General features: G+C 33.4%; 4 protein-coding genes across 4 annotated transcripts; all 4 read right to left on the bottom strand.

Annotated features, from left to right (window-relative positions):
* Nucleotides 1-5,105: 5,105 nt before the first annotated feature.
* Nucleotides 5,106-6,350, bottom strand: LOC141612580 (serpin-Z2B-like). Its single transcript, XM_074431391.1, has one exon. The coding sequence runs from the start codon at nucleotides 6,348-6,350 to the stop codon at nucleotides 5,106-5,108; it is 1,245 nt and encodes a 414-aa protein (XP_074287492.1).
* A 2,347-nt stretch (nucleotides 6,351-8,697) lies between these two features.
* Nucleotides 8,698-10,454, bottom strand: LOC141612579 (serpin-ZX-like). The gene is made up of 2 exons (XM_074431390.1): nucleotides 10,236-10,454; nucleotides 8,698-9,636 (listed from the first exon to the last, which is right to left on the bottom strand). Exons 1-2 carry the CDS (start codon nucleotides 10,452-10,454, stop codon nucleotides 8,698-8,700), a joined length of 1,158 nt encoding a protein of 385 aa, XP_074287491.1.
* A 2,087-nt stretch (nucleotides 10,455-12,541) lies between these two features.
* On the bottom strand, nucleotides 12,542-13,768 carry LOC141612578 (serpin-Z2B-like). Its single transcript, XM_074431389.1, has one exon. It carries the CDS (start codon nucleotides 13,766-13,768, stop codon nucleotides 12,542-12,544), a length of 1,227 nt encoding a protein of 408 aa, XP_074287490.1.
* A 4,173-nt stretch (nucleotides 13,769-17,941) lies between these two features.
* On the bottom strand, nucleotides 17,942-18,436 carry LOC141612577 (uncharacterized). The gene has a single exon (XM_074431388.1). It carries the CDS (start codon nucleotides 18,434-18,436, stop codon nucleotides 17,942-17,944), a length of 495 nt encoding a protein of 164 aa, XP_074287489.1.
* Between the last annotated feature and the right edge of the window lie 7,239 nt (nucleotides 18,437-25,675).

The following is a 25,675-nucleotide window of genomic DNA, read 5'->3' as shown; positions in this document are numbered from 1 at the left end:
AAGAAAAATTGAAGGCCCAAAGCAAGGATAATTCATTTGTTATAAAATAAAAATTATTTGACAAAAATAATTTTCAATCAAAAACACTACATATACATGTCGAAATCATGACCAAATTAAGTGGCGGAGTTAGGGGAAGCCTATTAGAAGCGATCATCCCGTTGGAGGATTAAATTTTCAAATTTTTTAGTTAGATTTTTTGAACTTTTTTTTCCCCGAATATTCCATATACCACTACAAGGGAGCCTTGGCGCACCGGTTAAAGTGTTGCTTTGTGACCGTGAGGTCACAGGTTCAAGTTCTTGCAGCGACCTCTTGCCAAAATGGCAAGAGAAGGCTTGCCCTAATTACACCCTTATGGTAGGACCATTTTTCAGACCCTCACCTAGCAGGGATGCCATCGTACACCAGGCTGCCCTTTTTTTTATTCCATATACACTACCTGCTCGTACCTATAAGAATAAGAATGAGAATGATGATTTTGTATTGTCGTGTCTTATTACACTATAATACATGAATATATATACATGGGTGGGGTATGTAGCTATGAATTAGGCAATAATAAATGTACACCCTAAAGTAAATACAAGGTTGCCAAGAATACAATATTGACATCAAATAAAAAGATACACAATTCTATATTTACACAAGGAGATACGGTAGTGATTGAGTGTTGTCATTCTTCAAAAGATTGTTGCCATGTTTATAGATAGTGCACAATATACTCCATAATTGTAGCCTTAGATTGATTATTCTTTATCACACTAATTGATTGGCCAATATGATATTCATAATCTTAACACTCCCCCTCAAGTTGGTGAGTATGGATTCCGGACTCCCAACTTGCCGCTTAGTTGGTGTAAAACGTCGCTTCCAAGTGCTTTTGTGAACATATCTGCAATTTGTTTCGTTGTTGGAAAAAATGTGTTTGAATGATATTTTGTTGTATTTTTTCACGGAAATGACAATTAATTTCTATTTGTTTCAGTTGCCAAAAAAAAAAATTCTATATGTTTCGTTCTTTCGTGAAAAACCGGATTAGAAGCTATATGCATAGCTGCTTGATTATCACAGTTCAATTGAATTGGCATTTTGAGTGGAATGTCCAAGTCGTGGGAAAAATATGTTAAAACCCTATAATTTCGCAAGTTGCCATGGACATTGCTCTATATTTTGCTTCAGCGGCAGATTTGGATACGGTATTTTGCTTTTTGATTTTCCAAGATATTGGATTAATATTGTCACCCATATAAGAATAAAAATGGGATTGTCACCCATGGATTGATGATTTTTTATCACACTAATTGATTGGTCATCTTAACAGAAGAAAAATGGGGAACAAGAGCATTTAGTGCCACATACATGATTCATGTTTAGCAATAAATGAGAAAGGAAATTATTGAAGTAGTTGAGGGAAGGTGCGAGATAAGAGGATAGGGCCAAATAGCTTAAATTGTTTTGGCAATCTCCATTTTGTAAAATAATTGTCCTATTTTAAAATACGGTTTTTCTAATATATGCTCTAAAATACGTAATATATTTAAAATTCAATCATGAAAATTAGAAAGACTCATTTTTACCATTTTAGTGAAAAAATCTTAAAAATATTGTCTTATATGACTTCTAATTGTGTACCACCCTTAGGACACATATTAAGTTTACATATAATTGTATGAACATGTCTTTTAATGCAACTATCTAGGTCCATTTGAATAAAAAGGTAGTTAATGAGTACTAATAAAAGACATGTTTTATAATCTTTTTAAGAATATTTGTCTTACATAATAATTCGTATTCTAAATATAGTAACTACACATGTTGAATCAATCGTTCATCTTATATACTCCCCTAGTTAAGTGATATTCGTATTTCTACATTCATTTAAATATTAAAACTCATCAAAATAAAATTCAAAATACGAGTTTGTGGATAAAGATAGCCTAGCATTCAAGTAAAAAGGACAAAAAGTCTCGAGTGGTTGATGATATATTGATATGGTGGGAACCTTGACATTGGACTGGAGATTATGTTTAGTGGATAGGGTTAGTTTTGCTTGGTATAGTAGACAATGTACTTGTCAAATGGTTAAACAAGTCGAGCTTAGGTTCAGATTATAAGGTTCGGATAATAAAACGGGTTGGATGGACTATTTGTCTGTCACCTTTAGATTTTTTAATAATTATTTCACATTAATTATTTTACACACCCAAAATCTATTTAATTTTGCACCTTATAGAATCTATTATTTCACTTTTTCACTCATCATTGGCGTTTATATGGGAATAGAGCTCAACAATGGCGCACTTATACATATAAATGGATGATGGGAATTGGCTCTACGATCTCCATCCGGGTCTTCTACTGCATCACAGTGAAGATTCTCTGTCCCGCTTTTGTATCTCATTGTGTGTGTCACACCACTTACATTTCGACACTATCATTTGTGGCAAAATAAAATATTACAATATATATTTAATTTATTGAGGTGTTAGAAGCTAAGTGGTGTGACATACACAATGAGAGACCAAATGAGACAGATGATTCTCACTGACTACATCACTGATGAGAGATCAGGTTCGATGTGGATGTGGTATTAACTAAAAGGTTATAATAAAAGTTAATTCCTTTTTGTTAACAAAATTTAAAAAGAGAACAATTAATTTGAAATATATTTAAAAAACATAATAAAAGACAATAAAAATAGTTGAAACTAGGAAGTATTCATGATAAACAAAAAACACACTATGAATCAATAATAACTTATGTTTTATTCAACCATAGACAACAACAAGACACAAGTACAAATACACAATACAATTAAAACACAAAATTTCACTTTAAATAGACATTATCTGTCTAAAACTGCAATTAAAATAGAATAATAATAGTAGTATGGAAAGACCATAACATAATAGGAGGCAATATATATAGTATATCATGAGCACCATTTCTTCATTGCATGGTTTGATCATTCAACAACTTGCACTATAAAGACTAGCGGGAAAGCATAAAGTAATAGGCATAAAGTGATCCAAAGAGCAAACACAACTTCCACAACAATCCGATTTGTTCTCGCAAGGATCACCTACTCCCCCACAAGTAAGGGGGCGGGTGTACGCATTATCAAGTATTATGCTTAAAAGGGGATTAAATTGGCGAGCAGCAGTGGCGGGTTTAGGGGTGGTGGCTAATACTAAAATGGCCAGAAATGCCACCATACTAACCACTCTCATATTCTTGTTCATCTCCATATACACACTACTCTTGGATCTTTTCTTTCTTTGATTAAATGTTTTTTTTTTTGTTTATTTGTGTGTTGTATATGGCAAGTTTGGGACCCTTTTTATAGCCATGCCATTGATGCCAACTATTAACTTTTAGACAATGATATATTAATTAATTTATACAAAGTTGGCTGATGTGATTGGTAAGAGTTCTCATTTCTTAAATAAATAGTCAGAGGTTCAATTTCTGACTCTTGCGACCATTAAATTGCCTTCAGTACCTTAAAGGAGATTGTCTCAGCTGTCGGTAGGGGATACTCCTAATCAACACCAAAAAAGAATATTAATTAATTTATTTTACAATTATTATTATTATTATTATTATTATTATTATATTATTATTATTATTATTCAAGCTAGCTAACGTCTTTGGTTAACCTGGCTTGATAGTTGACACTATTCTGAGAGACATTCTTACACCAAATTATTAACCTGTTTTTATTACTGTTTTTTCTAACGTGTGCCCTAAAAATACACAGAAATAGCCAAAATAAAGAAAGAATCAGAGAGATATTTCATTAAATATATGAAAAAAGGGTTTTTCTAACGTGTGCCCTAAGGACACACATTAAGAGTCTAAATATAGAAAGAATCAAAGGAATATATTGTGAGAAATGTAAGAATCAACTCATTTATTCCCTTAGGGCACACGTTAGAAAAACCCAAAAAAAAATTGTGTTGATGATTACATTTCTCATGTTATATTTCTTGGATTATTTCATTATTTAGATTAGAAGACAGGTTAGAAAAACCGATTTTAATTAATAAAAATAAATGTAATTGCTAAATTCATATCATCACCACGTCGAACAACTCCTAAATATTGTCGATACATGAGTTATGAGTGACGATAATAAGGTGCACTTAAGTTACAAAGCGTAGAAATAAAAGGTGGAATGCAAAAAAATGAAGTCTACTTCGGATGGAAGTTACCAAAATAGGCAACTACAAAAACTTTTGGCTAAGATGAAAAGACCCATACATCACATGAAGTGCGTGTTAGGCCTCATTTGTCGATACTTATTATAGGTAATATAGGGAAATTAAACAAGAGCATTTATAAATGATTGAGGAAATGATTGAAGCACAAATTATATTATAAGACTGGTGTATGTACAACTATTATCGATCACTTAAAAAGTGATCACTTTATATTAAAAAATAACCATTTTATATTAAAGGTAATTACCTTATACTCGTATTATTCTAAAATAAACGCTTTTTTAGAAATCGTTACTTTTTACTCCCTCCGTCTCGGTCATTTGTTATCTATTGTATTTAGCACAAAGACCAAGGAAATGCAAGTGGATGTCTAACAAAGTAAAATATAATAGTATTATTTCATCCACTTGCACACTTACTTTTACATATAAAACTTATCAAAAATAGAAATAGATAACAATTCACTGATACACCCAAAAATGGAAATAGATAACAAATGACCGGGACGGAGGGAGTATTATAAAACGATCACGTTTACGATAAAGGGGCCACTTTTTACTCGTTGAACTATGGAACAGTGGCACGCAATAACTTCTGTGATTGAAATAATTGAGGGAAAGATGCGAGAAAGGGGTATGGCCAAATACTCAAATAGCTTTATGTAGAGAATAAATAATTGAACGAATTGATAGTTTGAATATTATTAAAGACAAATGTCGCTTATATAGCAATTACAAGACGATAATAATTGAAAACTCAATCTAACTAAAATATAGTCCGTATCATAAAGATATAATTGACGACATAATATAGAAAATTAAGTCTACTATAATTATATTCTTAAATTAATAATTATATTTCTAAATACAAATGTTAATTCTATCGGGGATCAAGCACCGTCCCAATAAAAAGTATAGCACCCGAAACATCTTCCCTGATCACAAACATAAACGGGTGATCGGCCACAAAGTTTATTGGAGGCGGCGGCGGTCTATAACTTCCTACTATACATCCAGGAGCGAATTGACACCAAGTGAAAGCAGCCGCCTTCGTCCCACGTTCATTAGTTTCAACAAAGCACTTCTGAGATATATCACTTACATAAATTGGCTCAACAATGTCCGTCATCCCTGAAAAATCCTTACAGGTTTCTTCAAACGGCGATAATAAGCCCAATTGTTTCATTGGCTCTTTAAGTTCAACATCGCATTCAAATTTGAATTTCGGGATTGAAAGATGGCTGATATTCACAGATTTGAACCCCTTGACAAACAAATTCGGATTAATCTTGATTTCTTTCATGAGATTTGGTAACCCGTTCTTCTCTCGTGGGAGAAAGACGTACATTGAGAATATCTTCGTCTCGTCTTCATTGTCCCCAATTTTGTAGGGCATCTTTAGAACCTGATAACTATCAGACGTTCGATACTCAAAGTACTCGTTCCATTGGTTCATCATTGGAACGCGAATTTTATCGCCATTGAGAAGATTAAAGTCGTCATCTTTTGTATGTTCCGATTTAAAATAATTATGCCAATTTCCATTAAAATACAATGCATTACCCAAAATTAAAAGCGTATCAAAATTAATATTATTTCTCGAAAAAATTTGTTTGATCAACCCTTTTGTTTCTTGTTCAGCCCATGAATTTATTTCATTCACTACTCGATCAGCCCGATTCACGAAATCGACAACCCTAGCCTCAGTCTTATGGACATCCTTCAAAACTTTCTGAAACCCCGTCTTCATCGAAAACCGTTTATCTAACCACAACCCATTAACAAACGATATCTTTGGCGCGTCTTGATTGTCGTCGTGGGAATTATTCTTGAGGACTGCACGTAATTTACGTGCCCTAGTGTTTAATTCCCTCACGTCACCGTGTCCAAGTAACGTAAGTAACTGATCTAGAGTCGAATTTTCCGCCCCTAAGGCTAGGATGCTAAGAATCGCGTCGATTGACACCGGTGAGCATACAACGCTCTTGTTCTTTGACATATGTTGTTGGATTACATGTTCGGCAACTTTTAAAGAAAAGTTTGACGTTAAAATTTCTTCTTCTACGGCTTGCTTATTAGCAAAATTGATTTTCTGTTTTTTAAACATGTTGATTTTCTTTGACATATTATTGATGTTACGTAATATTATTGTGAATATACGTAAATAATTGTCGTATTTATAGTCTAAGGTAGAATCTTACCTTCACCCAAATTAGGTAATACGGAGTATAATATTAATATTACCAAATTTCTTTTTTTTTTTTCGTTTTTTTTTTGGTGCTAAATATTACCAAATTTCTAATTAACTAATCCTACTAAGTCTACTTTCCTAATAATATGGTTACTAGTATAGATCCCGCGCAAATGCGCGGTTTTTTAGATAGATATATTAGAGAATGTAACAATTATACTATTGGTATTTAATAGTGTAAATCCCACACATTTACGGTATCTATAGAGGTTTTGTTTTTAATTATTATTTAAATATTTTAAATTGATACATTATTAATTTTTCATATACCTCATCGTATTTCGACATGAGAAAAAAATGAACTATGAACTAATTAAAAGAATTTAGTAAAGTTATAAAATATGTTTAATGATTTTTTTTCTTTAACATAAAACTAATGATTACAAATAATAAATTTTCTCAAATTATGTTAATGATATTTTATTTTTTTTTATTTTTGTGATGAAGCTAATTATATCAGTTAAATATTTTGTTTTATACAAAATATGTCAAGTCATTTTCTCATATATAATAATACATAACAAAAATTTAGAGTTTATAAACTTATAGTGAATTTATCTTCTTTAATTAAAATATTATAATTTAGATTTTCAAAGAAAATACTATTATTTGAAGGTTATATTTTGATGAAATGATAATAATTTAACGAAAGAAGTATTTTTGTTTCTTATTTAGCTTGATATCTTTATGAGAAAAACTTTGGAAAATTTTATTCTCTTAGTATATAGGAGGATTCATTCCAAATTTTATAACTTCAAATTTTTATATTTCACTTAATTGTGTTTTAATATGAGAAAAAAAAACGTAGTATGTCATAATTTTTTTTAACATAAAGTTAATGATTTTATTTTATAACTTTGCTTAAATTATCTTAATGAGTTTTTTCACGTAGCTGATAATATTATTTTATTTTTTTATACAGTTTAAGTATGCATTAAGTCATTTTCAAAGAAAAATTAACGATTTGTATTTTATAATTTTATATTCCTTTTATTTTATTTTGATTAAAACATTATATAATTATAATTTAGAATTTAATAAAAAGAGTCATGCTCTAAGAAAAAGATTATAGTTTAATGAGAAAATTTTATTTCTTTCCTTATATAAGTAGGTGGAGTTTGGAGGGAAAACTTTTGAGAATTTTTATTCTCTTAGTAGTAGGGGGATTCTATTACTATATGGTATAGTAAAGTATACCATATTCTTTCACAATAATAAAGACGAATTTCTTTCTAAAATGGGCTCTTATAACAATAATATGGTAAGATTAACAATATATTCTCACTAATTATGGTAACAATGAGTTTTTACTTAATATCTCATGAGAATATGTTGTCAATCTTACTATATTAAGGTTATTAACATGTGGCATAATGACACATTTTAGAAAAACCCAAGTAAGATATAAGAGATTATTAGTGACGGTAAGTCTCTCTCTTAATTAAGACGGTTTGTAACTTATAAAGAGAAAATGTCGACATTTTATAATAATAAAAAATAATTGTTTAATAATAAAATTTAATAATTAAAATTGTCACTTTTAAATAAAAATTTAATTGTAATATTTTATCAGAAAATATTTACATTTATTTCTCGTACATACCCAATGTATATAGTAAATACCACCCGTGTTCGTTTCAATGCATGCGCAACTTCCGCAACACTCCGAGCTGTGTGTGCAAGGTTGATTAGCATCCCAACAATAAGGATGGCCAAATACTCAAATAGCTTTATGTGGAGAATAAATAATTGAATGAATTGATAGCTTGAATATTATTAATGACAAAGGTCGCTTATATAGCAATTATAAGGCGATAATTGGAAACTTAATCTAACTAAAATATACTCCGTATCATAAAGATATAATTGACATAATATAGAAAACTAGCACTACTATAATTACCGTTCTTAAAATAATAATTATATTTCTAAATAAAAATGTTAATTCTATCGGGGATCAAGCACCGTCCCAACAAAAAGTATAGCACCCGAAACATCTTCCCTAATCACAAACATAAACGGGTGATCGGCCACAAAGTTTATTGGAGGCGGCGGCGGTCTATAACTTCCTGGTGCACATCCAATAAAGATTCGACACCGAGTGACAGCAGCAGCCTTCGTCCCACGTTCATTAGTTTCAACAAAGCACTTCTGAGATATATCACTTACATAAATTGGCTCAACAACATCCGTCATCCCTGAAAAATCCTTACATGTTTCCTTAAACGGCGATAACAAGCCCAATTGTTTCATTGGCTCTTTTAAGTTCAACATCGCATTCAAATTTGAATTTCGGGATTGAAAGATGGGTGATATTCACAGACTTGAGCCCCTTGACAAACAAATTCGGATTAATCTTAATTTCTTTCATGAGATTTGGTAACCCGTTCTTCTCTCGTGGGAGAAAGACGTACATTGAGAATAACTTCGTCTCGTCTTCATTGTCCCCAATTTTGTAGGGCATCTTTAGAATCTGATAACTATTAGACGTTCGATACTCAAAGTACTCGTTCCATTGGTTCATCATTGGAACTCGAATTTTATCACCATTGAGAAGATTAAAGTCGTCATCTTTTGTATGTTCCGATTTAAAATAATTATGCCAATTTCTGTTAAAATACAATGCATTACCCAATACTAAAAGCGTATCAAAATTAATATTTTTTCTCGAAAGAATTTGTTTGATCAACCCTTTTGTTTCTTGTTCAGCCCATGAATTTATTTCATTCACTACTCGATCAGCCCGATTCACGAAATCGACAACCCTAGCTTCAGTCTTATGGACATCCTTCAAAACTTTCTTAAAACCCGCCTTCAACGAAAACCGTTGATCTAACCACAACCCATTAACAAACGATATCTTTGGCGCGTCTTCATTGTCGTCGTGGGAATTATTCTTGAGGACTGCACGTAATTTACGTGCCCTAGTGTTTAATTCCCTCACGTCCTCGTGTCCAAGTAACGTAAGTAACTGATCTAGAGTCGAATTCTCCGCCCCTAAGGCTAGGATGCTAAGAATCGCGTCGATTGACACCGGTGAGCATACCACGCTCTTGTTCTTTGACATATGTTGTTGAATTACATGTTCGGCAACTTTTAAAGAAAAGTTTGACGTTAAAATTTCTTCTTCTACGGCTTGCTTATTAGCAACATTGATTTTCTGTTTTTTAAACATGTTGAAATTCGTAATATAAGTCGATATTATTGATGTTACGTAATATTATTGTGAATATACGTAAATAATTGTCGTATTTATAGTGTAAGGTAGAATATTACCTTCACCCAAATTAGGTAATACGGAGTATAATATTAATATTACCAAATTTACTTTTTTTTTTCTTTTTTTTGGTGCTAAATATTACCAAATTTCTAATTAACTAATCCTACTAAGTCTACTTTCCTAATAATATGGTTATGGTTATTCTATTCCTATATATTTTAAAGTAAAGTATACCAAAAGATGGTTAATTCATTCTCATAGACTTGAGCTTGACGAACAGTTTTAAATAGGAATTCGTATTCTAAATATAGTAACTAAAAATACACAAGATGACGTACAAGTAGAACAACCAATGATAACTCGAGTTTTATTCAATCATAGTAGTAATTAACAAGAAGGCAACTACAAGTACAAATACACAAGTAGAAATTTATAACGTATAGAAATATAGAATAATATATTGATTAATCACCATTTATCCATAGTATGTCGATCGATCACCATTTATTCATTGCTTTGATTCAAGTAACAACTTTTACCGTAAAACGTGAGGGATTTGCACGTGCCAATGGGAGACGTCCAATCGGGGTTATAGCAGCTGCAAGTTCCGCAACAGCCGGAGTCGCCAAAGCAACGGGATCGATGTGCAAATTATCGAGCATTTTGCTTAAGAGGGGATTAAATTGGCGAGTAGCAATGACGGGTTTAAGGGTGGTGGCTAACATTAAAATAGCCAACACCGCTAAGATAGTAACCATCCTTAAATTCTCGACATATCGAGTAAACCAACTTTTTTTTCTGATTATTGATTTTTGTTTGTGTGTTGTACATTAGCAAGTTTTAGAGCCTTTTTATAGCCATGCAATAAGCAGTCACAAAGTTGTAACTTGTAAGGCTTATATTGTAATTAACTATTGTAAATCAATAATTGATGTAAGACACTAATTAGTTACTGCATGGTATATAAAATACAAATACCACCTGTACATTATTAATTCATACCCCTTAGTTATGATAAGTTATTTATTTTCATTTTTAGTTATAGTTATCTATTTTCATTTTTGTTAGATTTTTTGTGTCATTTTACATGTGTAAAAAGAATTACTCCCTCCAAGTTCTTTTTATCTTCCCCTTTCTTTTGGGCACAAAAAATAAGAAAGGGGAAGAAAGAAGGGAAAGAATGAATAAAATAGTGGAAGTTGTGAAGTTTTTAAGAGAGAGAAAATAATAAAGAATGAATAATGAATAAAGAATGAATAAAGTAGTGGAAGTTGTTGATTTTTTATGAGAGAGAAAATAATAAAGAATGAATAAAACTTAGAGCATCTCCAACGACGCATAATAAGCTGCTCATAAAATTGAGGAAGTATAAATTGAGCCCTCCAATGATAATTTACAATCCTCAACAATCCTCAACATATTGAGGAATAGATGACTCCGCTGTTTGTCGAAGAAGAAGACGCGCAACAAACATTAAATAAAATATTGGATTTGTGAGTGTAGAGAAAAGAGGGGAAAGCAGAGAGATGCAGAGGAGAGATAAAATAAACTTTTCTTTTCTTCTTTTTTACATTTTATGCTATTAAATTATTAATAAAAAATTATGAAAATGATATTAAAATATTTATGTTATTTTTCTCTACAATTAGAGACCACTATTGATAATATTTTGATAAGATTTTAAGTTAGAGAAATAATTGATGAGGAATATGAAGTAAATCATTGTTGGAGGGGTGTTTTTGTTGTAAATTGAAAACTTGAGGATTGATGTGTTGGATGAGTGAGAAAGGATGAGAGATGAAAAGTTGAGGAATAGAATGGATCATTGTTGGAGATGGTCTTACCAAAAAATGAACGGGAGGAAGATAATCAAACTAGTGTGAAAAAGGAAAGAGGGAAGATAATAGGAAACTGGAGGGAGTATTATGTTTTTGAACGGTACTACTCACCTAATTTTCTAAAGATAATAACCATTGAAAAAGGAAAAGTGTTTTATCACTAGTAAAACAAATTCGTTACTTAATTAATAAATTTAATCGATGACAAAACATTTTATGGATAATACAAATTTTATTGGAGGGGAAATTATTTGTCTTAGGGAAGGAAAATAGAGAAATTCATTTTCCCTCCCCGACAAATCCCTTAAACCCAAATTTATTTGCTAAATAAACAAGTGAAATTGTCTTCCTCGTAGTCCCTTAACTTCCCTCCTTCCCTCCAATTCCCTTAATTCAAATCAAGGGTAAAGCCGCTACAACTCCTAGTAGCGGATTGACCTCAAATAAAAAAAAAAAATTTGAAAAGTTGAAGACGTGGACTAGGATTAGTTATGAATTGGAGGAGGCGGCGGTTTATAAGATCGTGAAGGAAAATAAAGCAAATGGTATCAACCAGCAAGGGAGTGGATGTACGCATCAATAATGCTAGCATTATGTTCAAGAGAAAAAACAAATCGAGCTTATGTGTATTTTTCCTGAGCTTATTTAAAGTTATATTTAATTGTGTAAATGGATGAAATCAGATACTATCTAATAAAGCGTATTCTTTGAAATAAAACTCGGATTCTTTATTACAAAGCTCGGATTTTACATCGTACAACTGATAGAACTGGGGGTATAATACATGAATAGCAGGTTCCATGATCACAAACATAAATGGGTGATCAATCATCAAAGATCAATAATAATAATAATTTCCTATATATGCAGACCAAAATTGCAAATTATAATAGAAACTTAGGACCTATTTAATTCTTCAAAATAGCATATTCGTCTTAACCATAACTCCATAAGACAGATCAAGTATCACACATAACAAGATTAACAAGAAAAACCTAGTGTTAATTCTATCGGGGATCAAGCACCGTCCCAACAAAAAGTACAGCACCCGAAACATCTTCCCTGATCACAAACATAAACGGGTGATCAGCCACAAAGTTTATTGGAGGCGGCGGCGGTCTATAACTTCCTGGTGCACATCCAATAAAGATTCGACACCGAGTAACAGCAGCAGCCTTCGTCCCACGTTCATTAGTTTCAACAAAGCACTTCTGAGATATATCACTTACATAGATTGGCTCAACAACATCCGTCATTCCTGAAAAATCCTTACAGGTTTGTTCAAACGGCGATAACAAGCCCAATTGTTTCATTGGTTCTTTAAGTTCAACATCGCATTCAAATTTGAATTTCGGGATTGAAAGATGGCTGATATTCACAGACTTGAGCCCCTTGACAAACAAATTCGGATTAATCTTAATTTCTTTCATGAGATTTGGTAACCCGTTCTTCTCTCGTGGGAGAAAGACGTACATTGAGAATAACTTCGTCTCGTCTTCATTGTCCCCAATTTTGTATGGCATCTTTAGAACCTGATAACTATCAGACGTTCGATACTCAAAGTACTCGTTCCATTGATTCATCATTGGAACTCGAATTTTACCGCCATTGAGTAGATTAAAGTCGTCATCTTTTGTATGTTCCGATTTAAAATAATTATGCCAATTTCCGTTAAAATACAATGCATTACCCAAAATTAAAACCGTATCACAATTAATATTATTTCTCGAAAGAATTTGTTTGATCAACCCTTTTGTTTCTTGTTCTGCCCATGAATTTATTTCATTCACTACTCGATCAGCCCGATTCACGAAATCGACAACCCTAGCTTCAGTCTTATGTACATCCTTCAAAACTTTCTGAAACCCGGCCTTCAACGAAAACCGTTGATCCAACCACAACCCATTAACAAACGATATCTTTGGCGCGTCTTCATTATTGTCGTGGGAATTATCGAGGACCGCACGTAATTTACGTGCCCTAGTGTTCAATTCCCTCACGTCGTCGTGTCCAAGTAACGTAAGTAATTGCTCTAGAGTCGAATTCTCCGCCCCCATGGCTAGGATGCTTAGAACCGCGTCGATTGACACCGGTGAGCATACCACGCTCTTGTTCTTTGACATATGTTGTTGGATTACATGTTCGGCGACTTGTATAGAAAAGTTTGATGTTAAAATTTCTTCTTCTACGGCTTGCTTATTATTAGCAACATTGATTTTCGGTTTTTTAAACATGTTGAAATTCGTAATATGTCGATATTATTGATGTTACGTAATATTATTGTGTAAATAATTGTCGTATTTATAGTGTAAGGTAGAATCTTACCTTCACCCAAATTAGGTAATACGGAGTATAATATTAGGGAAGTGCTAGGGCGACACCGGGTGTTACCGAGTTCGGTAACACCCTAATAAAAAAAATGAAAAAAAAATAAAAAAATAAAAAATTAGTTTTCATTTTTGCGCCAATATTATAGGGATAAAACCGTAATTTACATTCTCTTATATTAAAAAAATAAAAATATACTAATTAAAACTAAACTATACCTGGCCTAATCATACATTCATACATTTATATTCATCATATCATAACAAACATTTGTTTAAATTTATCAAATCATTCATACTTCATCTTCATCAAATCATAACAAACACTTATTTATCTTCATCAAATCATACATTCATATGTCTTACCAATTTAACAAAAAAAAAGAGAGAGATTTAATTATCACATGACGATTACCCTCGGATAATTTTCTCCAAATATATCTCATAATACACAAACTCATGACACTAAGGTAATTAGGTGCTAATTTCATTAATTTGGAATCATTCAAATATAAATATGCTTTTGGTTGAAGATTAAACAAAATTTTGGTGATGTACCAAATTTGCTCCACCAAAAACGCAGTATCTTGGGTTTCTACTAGACATAGGATAAGAAACCCAAAATAGAAAGTAATAAATGATATTTGTATGGGAAATTGCAATATCAACTACTTTTACTTTGATTTACAAGAATATACATTTATTACTTTCTATTTTGGGTTTCTTATCCTATGCCTAGTGGGCATAGGTTAGAAAAACCGTTTTTTTAATTTGTTATTATCAATTGTTGTTACAATTAATAATTAATGTTGATTTCCTAGATTACCCTTTAAAATTAACTACTTTGAAATTCGAAATTCGATGGAGGGAAAGCAAAATATGCAGGTAATTTACAATTTTACCCCGGGTGTCGCTCAATTTGAGTAACACCCGGTGTCGCCATCTCATTTTCCATAATGGGAAGTATTAATATTACCAAATTAGGTAATACGGAGTATAATATTGATACTACCAAATTTCTAATTAACTAATCCTACTTAACTCTACTTTCCTAATAATATCGTTATTCTATTCCTATATGGTATAGTAAAGTATACCATATTCTTTCACTGTTTCACAATAATAAGACGGGTTTTTCTAAAATGTGCCCTTATAACCTTAATTTGGAGATTAACAATATAATCTCACAAATTTTGGTAACAATGAATTTATACTTAAATATCTCATGAGAATATGTTGTCAATCTTACCATATTAAGGTTATTAATACGTGCCCTTATGACACATAAGAGATTATTAATTACGGTAAGTCTCTCTCTTAATTAAGACGGTTTTAACTTATAAGGAGAAAATGTCGACATTTTATAATAATAAAAAATAATTGTTTAATAAAATTTAATAATTAAAATTATCACTTTTAAATAAAAAATTGATTGTAATATTTTATTAGAAAATAGTTACATTTATTTCTCGTACATTTTACCCAATGTATATATATATAGTAAATACCACCAGTGTTCGTTTCAGTGCATGCACAACTTCCGCAACACTCCGAGCTGCGTGTGCAAGGTCAGGATCGAACCCTAACCTCATGATTTAGATAATATAGGTTCAAATATTAATACTTGATTAAACACATAATAACATTTTACTTGCCTTTTATTCAATCATAGATTCATAATAACAATATGAAAATATGAACACATAATTAAGAAGTACACACACAAGATCCACATAGATGATAATGCAAAGAACACAGTAACATAACATAACATAACATATTATGTTATGTATATACTCCCTCCCAGTCACTATAATGTTCCCTCTTTCCCGAAACGGATTATTCAATTAATGTTCCCTTTCTATTTTTAGAAACTTTTACTCTTATTTTATTCATTCCTCTCTCCTATCACCAAACCCCACACAACTCTTTTACTCCTATTTTATTATTTTCCTTTATGTTTTGGCCCCACAATTCTTTATTTAACTACTAATAATTCATCCCTCTCTCCTATCACCAACCCCACACAACTTTTTTACTCCTATGTTAATACTTTTCCTTAAGTATTGTGCCCATATCAAATGGGAACAATATAGTGACTGGGAGTAGGGATGGCAATGGGTAGGGTCTGGGTAGGGTCCCCCTAGACCCGGACCCGGACCCGAGATTTTCCCTTTAGACCCGTACCCGACCCAGACCCGCAGGGTCTAAAATTTGAGGACCCATACCTGGACCCTATGGGTAAGGGTAGGGTCTGGGTCTACCCGCGGTCCGAGTTTACCACTTTAGAATAAGATTAATAAAAATGTGGTCTATAATATTAAAAAAAAAAATCATACTACTTTAACATTATGAGTTTATTAATCTGCCGTTAATGGTGGTTGTCGGTCGCCGCCTATTAGAGAGGTGGTTGCCAGTCGCGTATCAGTGCTGTGGTGGTGGTTTTCTTGTGTCAGTGGTGGAGTGGTGGTATTGTTAAAAGAGTTTGGTTGAGTTTTATCACTTTATGGGATGAGGGAAGAGAAAGAGACTTTAGTTGGGTTTCTACAGTCTGCCAGTATGAATTCAGAAAAGTTGTGATTTTGATTTTTTTTTTCTTTAATAAAGGGTCTAAGGGTCGGGTGTGGGTCTCATAACTTAGACCCGAACCCGGACCCGAAATATTTTCTTAAGACCCATACCCATTGGGTCTGAAAAAATGAGACCCATACCCGACCCATTAGGGTCCGACCCCCAGGGTCTGGGTCGGGTCCTCGACCCACTGCCATCCCTAACTGGGAGGGAGTATTAATATATTTATTTCTGTCGATTGCAGTTGATGATCATTCAACAACCTATAGTGAAACCAGAGAAGCTGCAAACGCTCACGCCAAAAATAACTTGGCAAGTACAACTTCCGCAACAGTCTCCGGTGCCTCTGCAAGGTACGCCAATAATACCGCAGGTGAGGGGTTGGGTGTACGCATCAGTAAGCATTATATTCGAGAGGGGATTAAATTGGCGAGTAGCACTCACAGAGTCTGTTGGAGTATAGATCCACTTGTGAGTCCCACATCGGTGAAAAAGAGAGAGCTTGTCTATCTTATAAGGCCTAGGGGTGTTTCTCCCATTGCCAATTGGTTTTGGGAGATAAGAGCATTCTTGGGCTTGTGAGTTAGACTTCTCTCCTCCACCGCGGGTAAGGCCAGACCCATCTCGTGTTTATTAGAGTCACAGGTTCGAGTGTGGTGGTGGCTAACATTAGAATGACCAATAGCGCCATCATACTAACCACCTTCATATTTTTCATCATCTCCTCTGAACCCAGCCGCAACAACCACCCGCAGCCACCAAAACGACCACCAGGTGCGATTAACACCAGAAAACAGCACCGCCATCTCCGGCGATCGACCATAAATCATCGTGGTTGGGTCGTGGGTTGTGTTCAAGGTTACCCGAGCAATTGGCTTGGCTTAGTTGGGTACGAAATTGAATTTGTAAGTAAAGATTTAAGGAAGGAGGAGGCAATTATGCAACCATCGATTGAAATCAATGTTGCCGAGGGTGTAAATTATACCCGGACGGGCGAAATCACTGTTACTAACGGGTGTAATTATGCCCGGTCGGGCGAAATTATACCCGGTCGTATGGTTGTGGCTTCGTGACTTTTGGCAGAAGAAGACAGAGAGAATTTGGAAGCTGTGTGTTGCTTTTTGTTGGTGTCGTATGTCATAAAGGAGGGAGAAGAGAGGAGGATATTATTATTATTATTATTATTATTATTATTATTATTATTAGATTATTAGACTAGTACTACTGTACTAGTATAAAAGACTCACTTCACATTAGACATACCACTTTAGAATTAGACACTACCTTAGAAATTAGACTAGATTATTATTCTCTCTCAATATTGTAGAACCCTAATATTTACTCTCTCAATATTTATTCAATTAAAATTTTAGTCTTTCCTTAATATTAGTGTAATTGTTCTCTAGCTTATCCAAGTTCTTCTCTTTTTTTTTTTTTTTTTTTTCTTTTTTTTTATGACTCGGCTGGGGGCTCGACGTACTCGTCCTAGACGTGCTGCTTCTATAATTGTTATGTTGGAGGGCTAGCTGTGCACTTTAGTGCCTTCTTATAGCATCCCCTAGCTTCCTCTTGGTCTCCGCGTATCTCTTCTACTCCCCAAGGTGTAGGGAACTTCACACATTGATGGTATGTTGAGGGGACCGCTTTCATTATTAGATGTAACCATAGTCTTCCAAGAATGACATTATAGGTGGATGGCCCATCAATGACTAAGTACCTTACTTGCTTGTTGATTCCTCCCACATAGGTTGGGATCACGATCTCTCCTAGTGAGTTAGTTGTTTCCCCACTGAATCCCACTAGTGGGATGGTCTTCTTCTGTAGGTTCTTCTCGCTGAATCTCATGTTCTCTATGGTTTTCAACATGATCAAATTGACTGAGCTTCCAGTATCTACCAGGAGCTTCCTTATTGTACAATTGGCCATTGACAGTGTTATAATAAGTGCGTCATGGTGTTCCTGACTGTCGCGGATATCTACTTCATCGAAGGTGATAGCGGGCATGTCGTTGTGGGAGACTCTGTAAGAGGTCTCTGGCTTGAGAGGTCTCTGGCTTGTCGCCCTTGGTTTTGATAGCGTGTCTCTTTGCTGCTGAATATGTCAAACCGCTCAGATCTGAGTCGCCTGTTATCACGTTTATTATTTTGGTGCATGTAGGCGGCGTGGAGGGCTTAGCCTGCTTTGCGGAGCCTACTTTGTCTTGCTGCTTGCCCCCACGTGTTAATAGGTGGCTCAGGTCTCCTTGCTCGTACATGCGCCTGATCTCCCTGCGCAAAGTGTAACAATAATCCTCCGTAGTGTGTCCTATATCACGATGAAATTCGCACTTCTTCTTGCTATCCTTCCTCCAGGCTTGTCCCTCTATTAGCGGCCTGGGCCATTTCACCCTGTCTCCCATTTCCCTTAATTTAGTGCTTTCAGAATTCCCCCGATTCCAGTTGTGAACCCATACTCGGCCAGCGTTGGAAGTTGTTGATTCTCCTCCCTATTGTCGTTGGAAACTGTTTTGGTATTTTTCTACCGAATTAGTTTAATTTAGGTCAAAGTGGTCTTATGCGTTATTTGAGAGGCTAATGATGCAAGTATGGTTGATACGTAAATAAGAGATTGACACAAGAGCTTTGGTGACGCGGAAAACCCAATGTAGAAAACGACCGCGGGAAGGGGACGATACCCTTCCAAGGATTGCACTACCTTCGTAATATGAAGGACGAATACACTAATTGTGGCACAGCTATTCTGCTAGTACAATGTCTAGGGTTTTATATGTGAATGAATGCTCTTTTTCCCCTTCTTCGCCTTATATATAGGACCCAAACCCTAGTAGGGTTTAAGTTGCTTGCTTGGTAAGTTAGCCGATTAACACCCTAGATGGGCTCTTTTGCTGTCGGGTTGCAGCTTGCTAGTTGAGGCCCAATGCTTCTTGCTCTGCTGCCAGCCCATCTAATTCCTTCTTGCTCACGGATTCCTCAAGGGTGCTGGATTACTTGGCCCAACTCGTCCTTCCTACCTTCTCTGATGGATCAGTCTTCTCCTTGGCCCAATATGCGGATTTTGGTCAAACAGTTTCTTAAGAAGATACTATCTATCACTCTTAAGATAAAAACGGATAAAATTAATATACCTCCACTTGATACATAAAACACACCTTTGTTATTTCCTAGGCATTCTCCTTTTTGTCTCAGGTAACATACTTACCTGTTTTATGTATAGGATGAATATTACCGTCTTAACGAGAATTTTTAATGGTTAGTAAAGCGATGAGGAGGAGCTAGTACAGGTTTCAACATTAGCATGCATAGAGTGAATGGCAGGACAAGGATGGACACATCATCTAGAATTCTAGATTCAGATAGGTAGTTAATTAGGGCAAAGAAAGAACCCTAAAAAGCTAAAACTCGAGTGATTTCCACACGTAATGTTACCAAATACGGAGCAAAATATTTCCGACCGTATGATTGTTTTAAAAATAATTCCATTCATAATATTCATGTAGGTTTGGTATAACCAAGCGTGAGTTTTAGATGTTGATTTCCGTACATCATTCAGTTTTACATAGCTGTAGTAGGTTACAAAAATTTGCAAAGCTGATCATAAAGGTCTATCTCAATTATCAAGGGTTCATTTTCATGAGCTGTACCATGTTTATGGAGGTAGCGTTTGTATTTACTTAAAAACCGGTGATGCATATAACAATGAAAAAGCTAATTGTATACTATCACTATATCACTTAGGGGGTGTTTGGTTGGCTCTCTTGGAATGGATTGGAATGGATTTGCTCCATTCCAATGTTTGGTTGGAGTCTTTTGGAATGGAGTTAGATACCCAATGGATTCTAACCCCATTCCAACCCCCTAGAATCTCATACCCAACTTCCCCCCTTGGTATCTAACTCCATTCCTCCCTTCTAAAATTTTAGATGAACCAAACAAGTTTATAAAGGAATGGATTTAGAACCCCACACCATTATGGGTTCATATTCCAATCCATTCCATTCCATGCTATTGAACCAAACGCCCCCTTAATGTTATAGAACTAATATGATTATTACTGAATGACAAAGCTTTTATGCTAAAAACACAAATAATTCATCGGTGATCAGCTATACTAACCATGAATTTGTTTCCATCAATGATTCAAAATAGTTGGACTTTATTGTCAACTTAAGAATATATTTTTACAGATAATCCTAATGGGAGCTCGGTGCATCGCACGGGCCTTCCAACTAGTTTATATAGTATTTCTTAATGCTTATATGAGATATAACAAGTGTTCCTATTTTGATTATTTTTTGATATATTATTAGGAAAGAAATAAAGGAATATGGTATATTATCAAATTATATGGTAAGATATATTATTGTCGTACAGAATAAGTTAGTATATTCTAGATTTAGGGCTACGTATTTACATGTGAGGTGTGAAGTGCGCTTTGATGTTGTTAAAATAGAAATGACAACAACTGACTGATCATACCTCAAACTGAAATAAGACAATAAATAATTGGAACAGAGAGAGTATATCCGTAATAGAACAACAGAATATGTAGAACACCAAAAGATTGATCAGACTTGATAAAAACACACAATAATTATATTATATAACTTGAGTTTTATTCATTCAAACACCAACGCCAACGCCAACCCCAACACCAAGATACACACAACTCAAGAAGTAGAAATACACACAACATGACACATAGAACTAGGCATAAAAGTAAAGACCATACATAAGACACATATGATGATAAAACATACTCCCTCTATCTCCTATCTCCGTCATTTGCTTACCTTTTAAAAAAATACTTTGTGAGAAGTATTTTAATCAAAGATAATCTAATGATTGGAACGGAGAGAGTAGAACATAATATATAGGAGGTAATACATAATATATTATTGAACATCATTTTTTTTCATTGTTTGAATTTCTCATTCACAACCCTTAAATAAACCGAGGTTTACGCATTTTCTAACGGAGTTGAAGCTGCGGCTAAAGCATACACAACTTCCGCAACATTCCGAGTTACTCTTGCAAGTTGTACCTATGGAGCCACAGGTAAGGGTTTGGGTGTATGCATCATCGAGCATTATGTTGAATAGGGGATTAAATTGGCGAGTAGCAATTGCGGGTTCAGGTGTGGTGACCAACACCAAAATGGCCAACAACACCACCATATTAACCGCCTTCATATTCTTGTTCATCGCCATATCGACCACCACTTTGGATTTTTTTTCTTAGTTTGATTATATATTTGTTTTATTTGTGTGTTGTATATTTTTTGGCAAGTTTGAGAGCCCTTTTTATAGCCATGCAAGGTACAAAGTTGTAAGGCTACAATTGGAATTAGTCATAATATAAGGCCCTAGTTACTTGCATGGTATAAATACCACCAGTACATCATAAATTTTTGGGTTTTTTTGATAACTGCTACCACGAGTAATCCACTTTTTGAGAACTGCTACCAAGGTGAAAAAAGTTTAAAAACTGCTATCATATTCATTGGTTCGGTTAAAAGTCAATACCAATTAGTACCGAAGCCCAATTTTTGACTTGAAAAGACAAAACTACCCCTTCTTCAACCTTTTCCCTTTCTTACTCAGCCATAAAAACACAAGTTTTAACCTAACTATTCAACTTAATCACTCATACCCTATAAATTTCTTCATCCAAAATAAAATGCACCCATCATTCTCTTAATCATTTGAAGATTTCACCTACAATATCCAGATTATTTCATCCACATATCTTTCATCCATTTGTTTACCCGCCTAACTAAAACCCAATCTACTTACCTTTTTTCAATTAATTTGGGGAAATCCAATTAATTTGGGGAAATCCAAATTACATCAAGATCATCTACTCTAACAAAATCTGACCCGATTAAGTTTCACAAATTTGACAAGTATCATATTATATACCCAGATTACCGCTCCATTTATTCTTCATCATATCCCATTGTAGTACCTTCTTCTCCAACATCAACTGAATAACTATATTTTTTTGCCACTGTATTTGTTCTTCATCATACCAACTAAATTAACTACAACCATATTTAGTTGCCTTACAATTTCTCTCTAAACAGGAACCCTTCAACATAGCTACAAATATCGGAAACAAAAACCCAGATTTTTGTCGAATAAAACATGAATAGTAACCCTAATTTGAAAACATTAAAGGTTAAATCACAAATTGAAGTGACGGGTTACGAACTTGCCCCATGAAATAGATTAAAGGAGAAAGAGTGAGAATAGATTAAAGGAGATAAAATGAGATAGAAGAAAAAAAGATGGAGATCAAAGAAAGATTAATGGAGTTGAAGATAAATCTAAAAGAAGAATTGTAAGGAAGAGGGAAGGGGCAAAATAGGGATATGAAAAATGACTTAATCTAAAGATTTAAAATGAATGGCTGAGATTCATTCATTTTGCCTCTTTTAACGAATTGGTACTGATTTTTTACCGAACCAATGATTATGGTAGCAGTTTCCAAACTTTTTTTACCTTGGTAGTAGTTCTCAAAAAGTGGTTTACTTGTGGTAGCAGTTATCAAAAAACCCTAAATTTTTATAACTAATTTTAATGATCCGTGAGAACGACTCCTTTACTGTAAAAAAAAAACATTCGTTTATTAATAGTAATAAATAAATAAATTCTTTTAAATAAGGGGACTGTCTATATGTGGTTCCTTACTTCCTTTCACCATTTAAAAATAAAATTCCATGGTAAATATAAGTCGACTAATAGCTATGATACCATATAGTTCCTCAAACCACATTTTTTAAACGAGTCAGGGTCAATTTGAATTTGTTTTTTAGAAGATCTGCTACAGAGCGAATATATTTATTTTTCAAATGATTCAGATCAGCAAGTGTAGTAATTCCAAATTTCATTCAAATCCAATGATCTGTAACTATTAATATCACGTGGTAATAAAAATATACTCGTATTATTTTTGGGTATATCAAGATTTAGTCGACGATTCGTAGACGTACAAGTTGGAAAATGACTTGCTTGTCATTAGCAGTAAAGGTGTTTTGGCCATATCTCCTTCCGCTCAAGTGACCTCAACCACTTAAATCATTTCCTCTAACGTTTATTTGCAAAATAAACGTGCGTCTTTTATGTGGCATTGATGCTCCTCTCTACTTGATATTTTTACCCAAATATTGATCAATGAGGCCTAACACGCAATAAAACAAATATCTCCGTCTTGTAATTGAGTATTAAATAAATCGGATTTACGCAATACTATTATGAATGGCTTAACACAATACAAAAGGCGGATATCTGTGTAGTTGGGCCTGGGCCGCCCCTATTGAATTATGTCCATAATAGTGTGTTTGAAAGCCCAACATTGAATTAATAAGGTATATATACTACTTTCGTTAGGGTTTGAGAGAGATTGAATTTTGTGATTTTTCTAAGCCAAGTGTGTATACAAATCAAATTTTTAACAAAAAGTTTCTATGTTAGTTACGTTGAGAGTTTCCTTATTGTAAAAATAAACTACGCCATATGTTCTAATTCAATAATTAAATACAAAAAATGAATAATTGAGGCCACAAAGGGAGTAACATAATAATACTCGGTACCGAAAAAGTTACTCATATATGGTAAAAATCATCTTAAATAAGCATAAACTATAAAGATCACCTTGACGTGATCACAAGGCTTTTCTTATTTAAAAATTCAATCTTGTTAATAACTATGAACGTAAAATATATGACGAGTATATTTGGTTACTATAAGTTATGCCATAGCATGATATTGGCTTTAAGTTCTTTAACATAAAAAAGTATTCACAAAATATAACAATTTATATAGTACTTCCTCTGTCTCGGTTATTTTTTGTCCTATTTCATTTCGAGGCATCTCAGTCAATTGTTGTTCTTTCTATTATAGGATTGTATATGATGAGCAATTTGATCATTCACACTCAATTTGATACACTTGTCATCTAATAATAGGCTCCCTTGGCCTCCTCCTTTCCTTGGTCTTTGTGCCAAAATCAAAGGACAACAATTAATCGGAACGGATGGAGTATTTCTTAATGTTTATATGAGACATAACAAGCAAGTGTTCCTATTTTGATTATTTTGATATATTATTAGGAAGGAAATAAAGAAATATGGTATATTATCAAAATATACCATATTATAATTAAGGGTTATAAAGATATATTATTGTAGTACAAAATCAATTAGTATATTCTAGATTTAGGATTAGCATCAAAATCTATACCATATAATAATACGATATATTATTGTAGTACAAAATAAATTTATATATTCTAAGTTAGCTTATGGTATCACATAGAGATACCGTAGCTATTTATAACACAATAAGCAAACCCTAAATCTAGAATATATACTAACTTATTCTATAAAACAATAATATATCTTATAATATGGTATATTCTGATAAATATAACATATTTCTTTATTTCCTTCCTAATATATATTTCCATAATAAATACGATTTCCTGATTATTATGTTTATAAAATGAGACACTTTTCACGTAATAATTGTGAACATCAAATGGCAACTCTAAGGATTGCGGTGGTGATGATTCTCGTCATTGCAAATGCTCTTGCTCTCCAATCTAAAGGTATATTGTAATATTTCTCTCATCGCAAATTCTATTGTAATAAAGTTGTACGTGCAACGAGAAAAAAAATGACAACTTTTTGAATAAAGTGTGACTTTTTTTAAGTGGTTAGTACTATTTACCAAAAAGTTGTTATTTTTTGCAAAAAAAGACAACATAGTTTTTTATTTAAGTTTTATGCTAATATTTTGCTTGAAATACAATCATTTGTTTTTGGATGGTTTTAATTTGTAGGTGAAGACAATATGATTCATTGCAAGAGACTAGATGAATGCCAAATAGATGAGGATTGTGCCCCAATTTGTAGGGAAAGTGGCTTTGACGAAAATGAAGCTTATTGTAAACCTAGTCCTCATCATAAACCAAAACGTTGCTTATGTTGTAATGACTACTCCTACACTATTCATTCATAAGCATTTAAATTAATTATTACTCCATTTTAAGGTATACTCCCTCGACTTAACAGATTCTGTACGGTTTTAAAACATTTATGCTGAGTGTTTTAATAAATGTAAAGAATCTGCAAGTCAGCAGGGCTACTTAGTTTATTTGTCGTTATTTAATCAGATAATAATAATAATAATCTTATAATTGTATTCATTTACAACAAATTTAATTTTACTTCATGAAATAAATT

The sequence above is a fragment of the Silene latifolia genome, chromosome 11 (genome assembly GCF_048544455.1).
Source record: "Silene latifolia isolate original U9 population chromosome 11, ASM4854445v1, whole genome shotgun sequence".
Taxonomy (NCBI): domain Eukaryota; kingdom Viridiplantae; phylum Streptophyta; class Magnoliopsida; order Caryophyllales; family Caryophyllaceae; genus Silene; species Silene latifolia.
Note: the sequence above shows the minus strand (reverse complement) of the source record. Positions and strands in the feature narration are given on the sequence as shown.

Excerpts from the sequence above, each read along its gene's own strand:
- LOC141612580 (XM_074431391.1), bottom strand. The coding sequence starts at position 6,350 with ATGTCAAAGAAAATCAACATGTTTAAAAAACAGAAAATCAATTTTGCT.
- LOC141612579 (XM_074431390.1), bottom strand. The coding sequence starts at position 10,454 with ATGGTTACTATCTTAGCGGTGTTGGCTATTTTAATGTTAGCCACCACC. Across the intron at positions 9,637-10,235 it reads CAAATCCCTCACGTTTTACG|AAAATCAATGTTGCTAATAA; the intron begins GTAAAAGTTGTT and ends TTTAAAAAACAG.
- LOC141612578 (XM_074431389.1), bottom strand. The coding sequence starts at position 13,768 with ATGTTTAAAAAACCGAAAATCAATGTTGCTAATAATAAGCAAGCCGTA.
- LOC141612577 (XM_074431388.1), bottom strand. The coding sequence starts at position 18,436 with ATGCCCGCTATCACCTTCGATGAAGTAGATATCCGCGACAGTCAGGAA.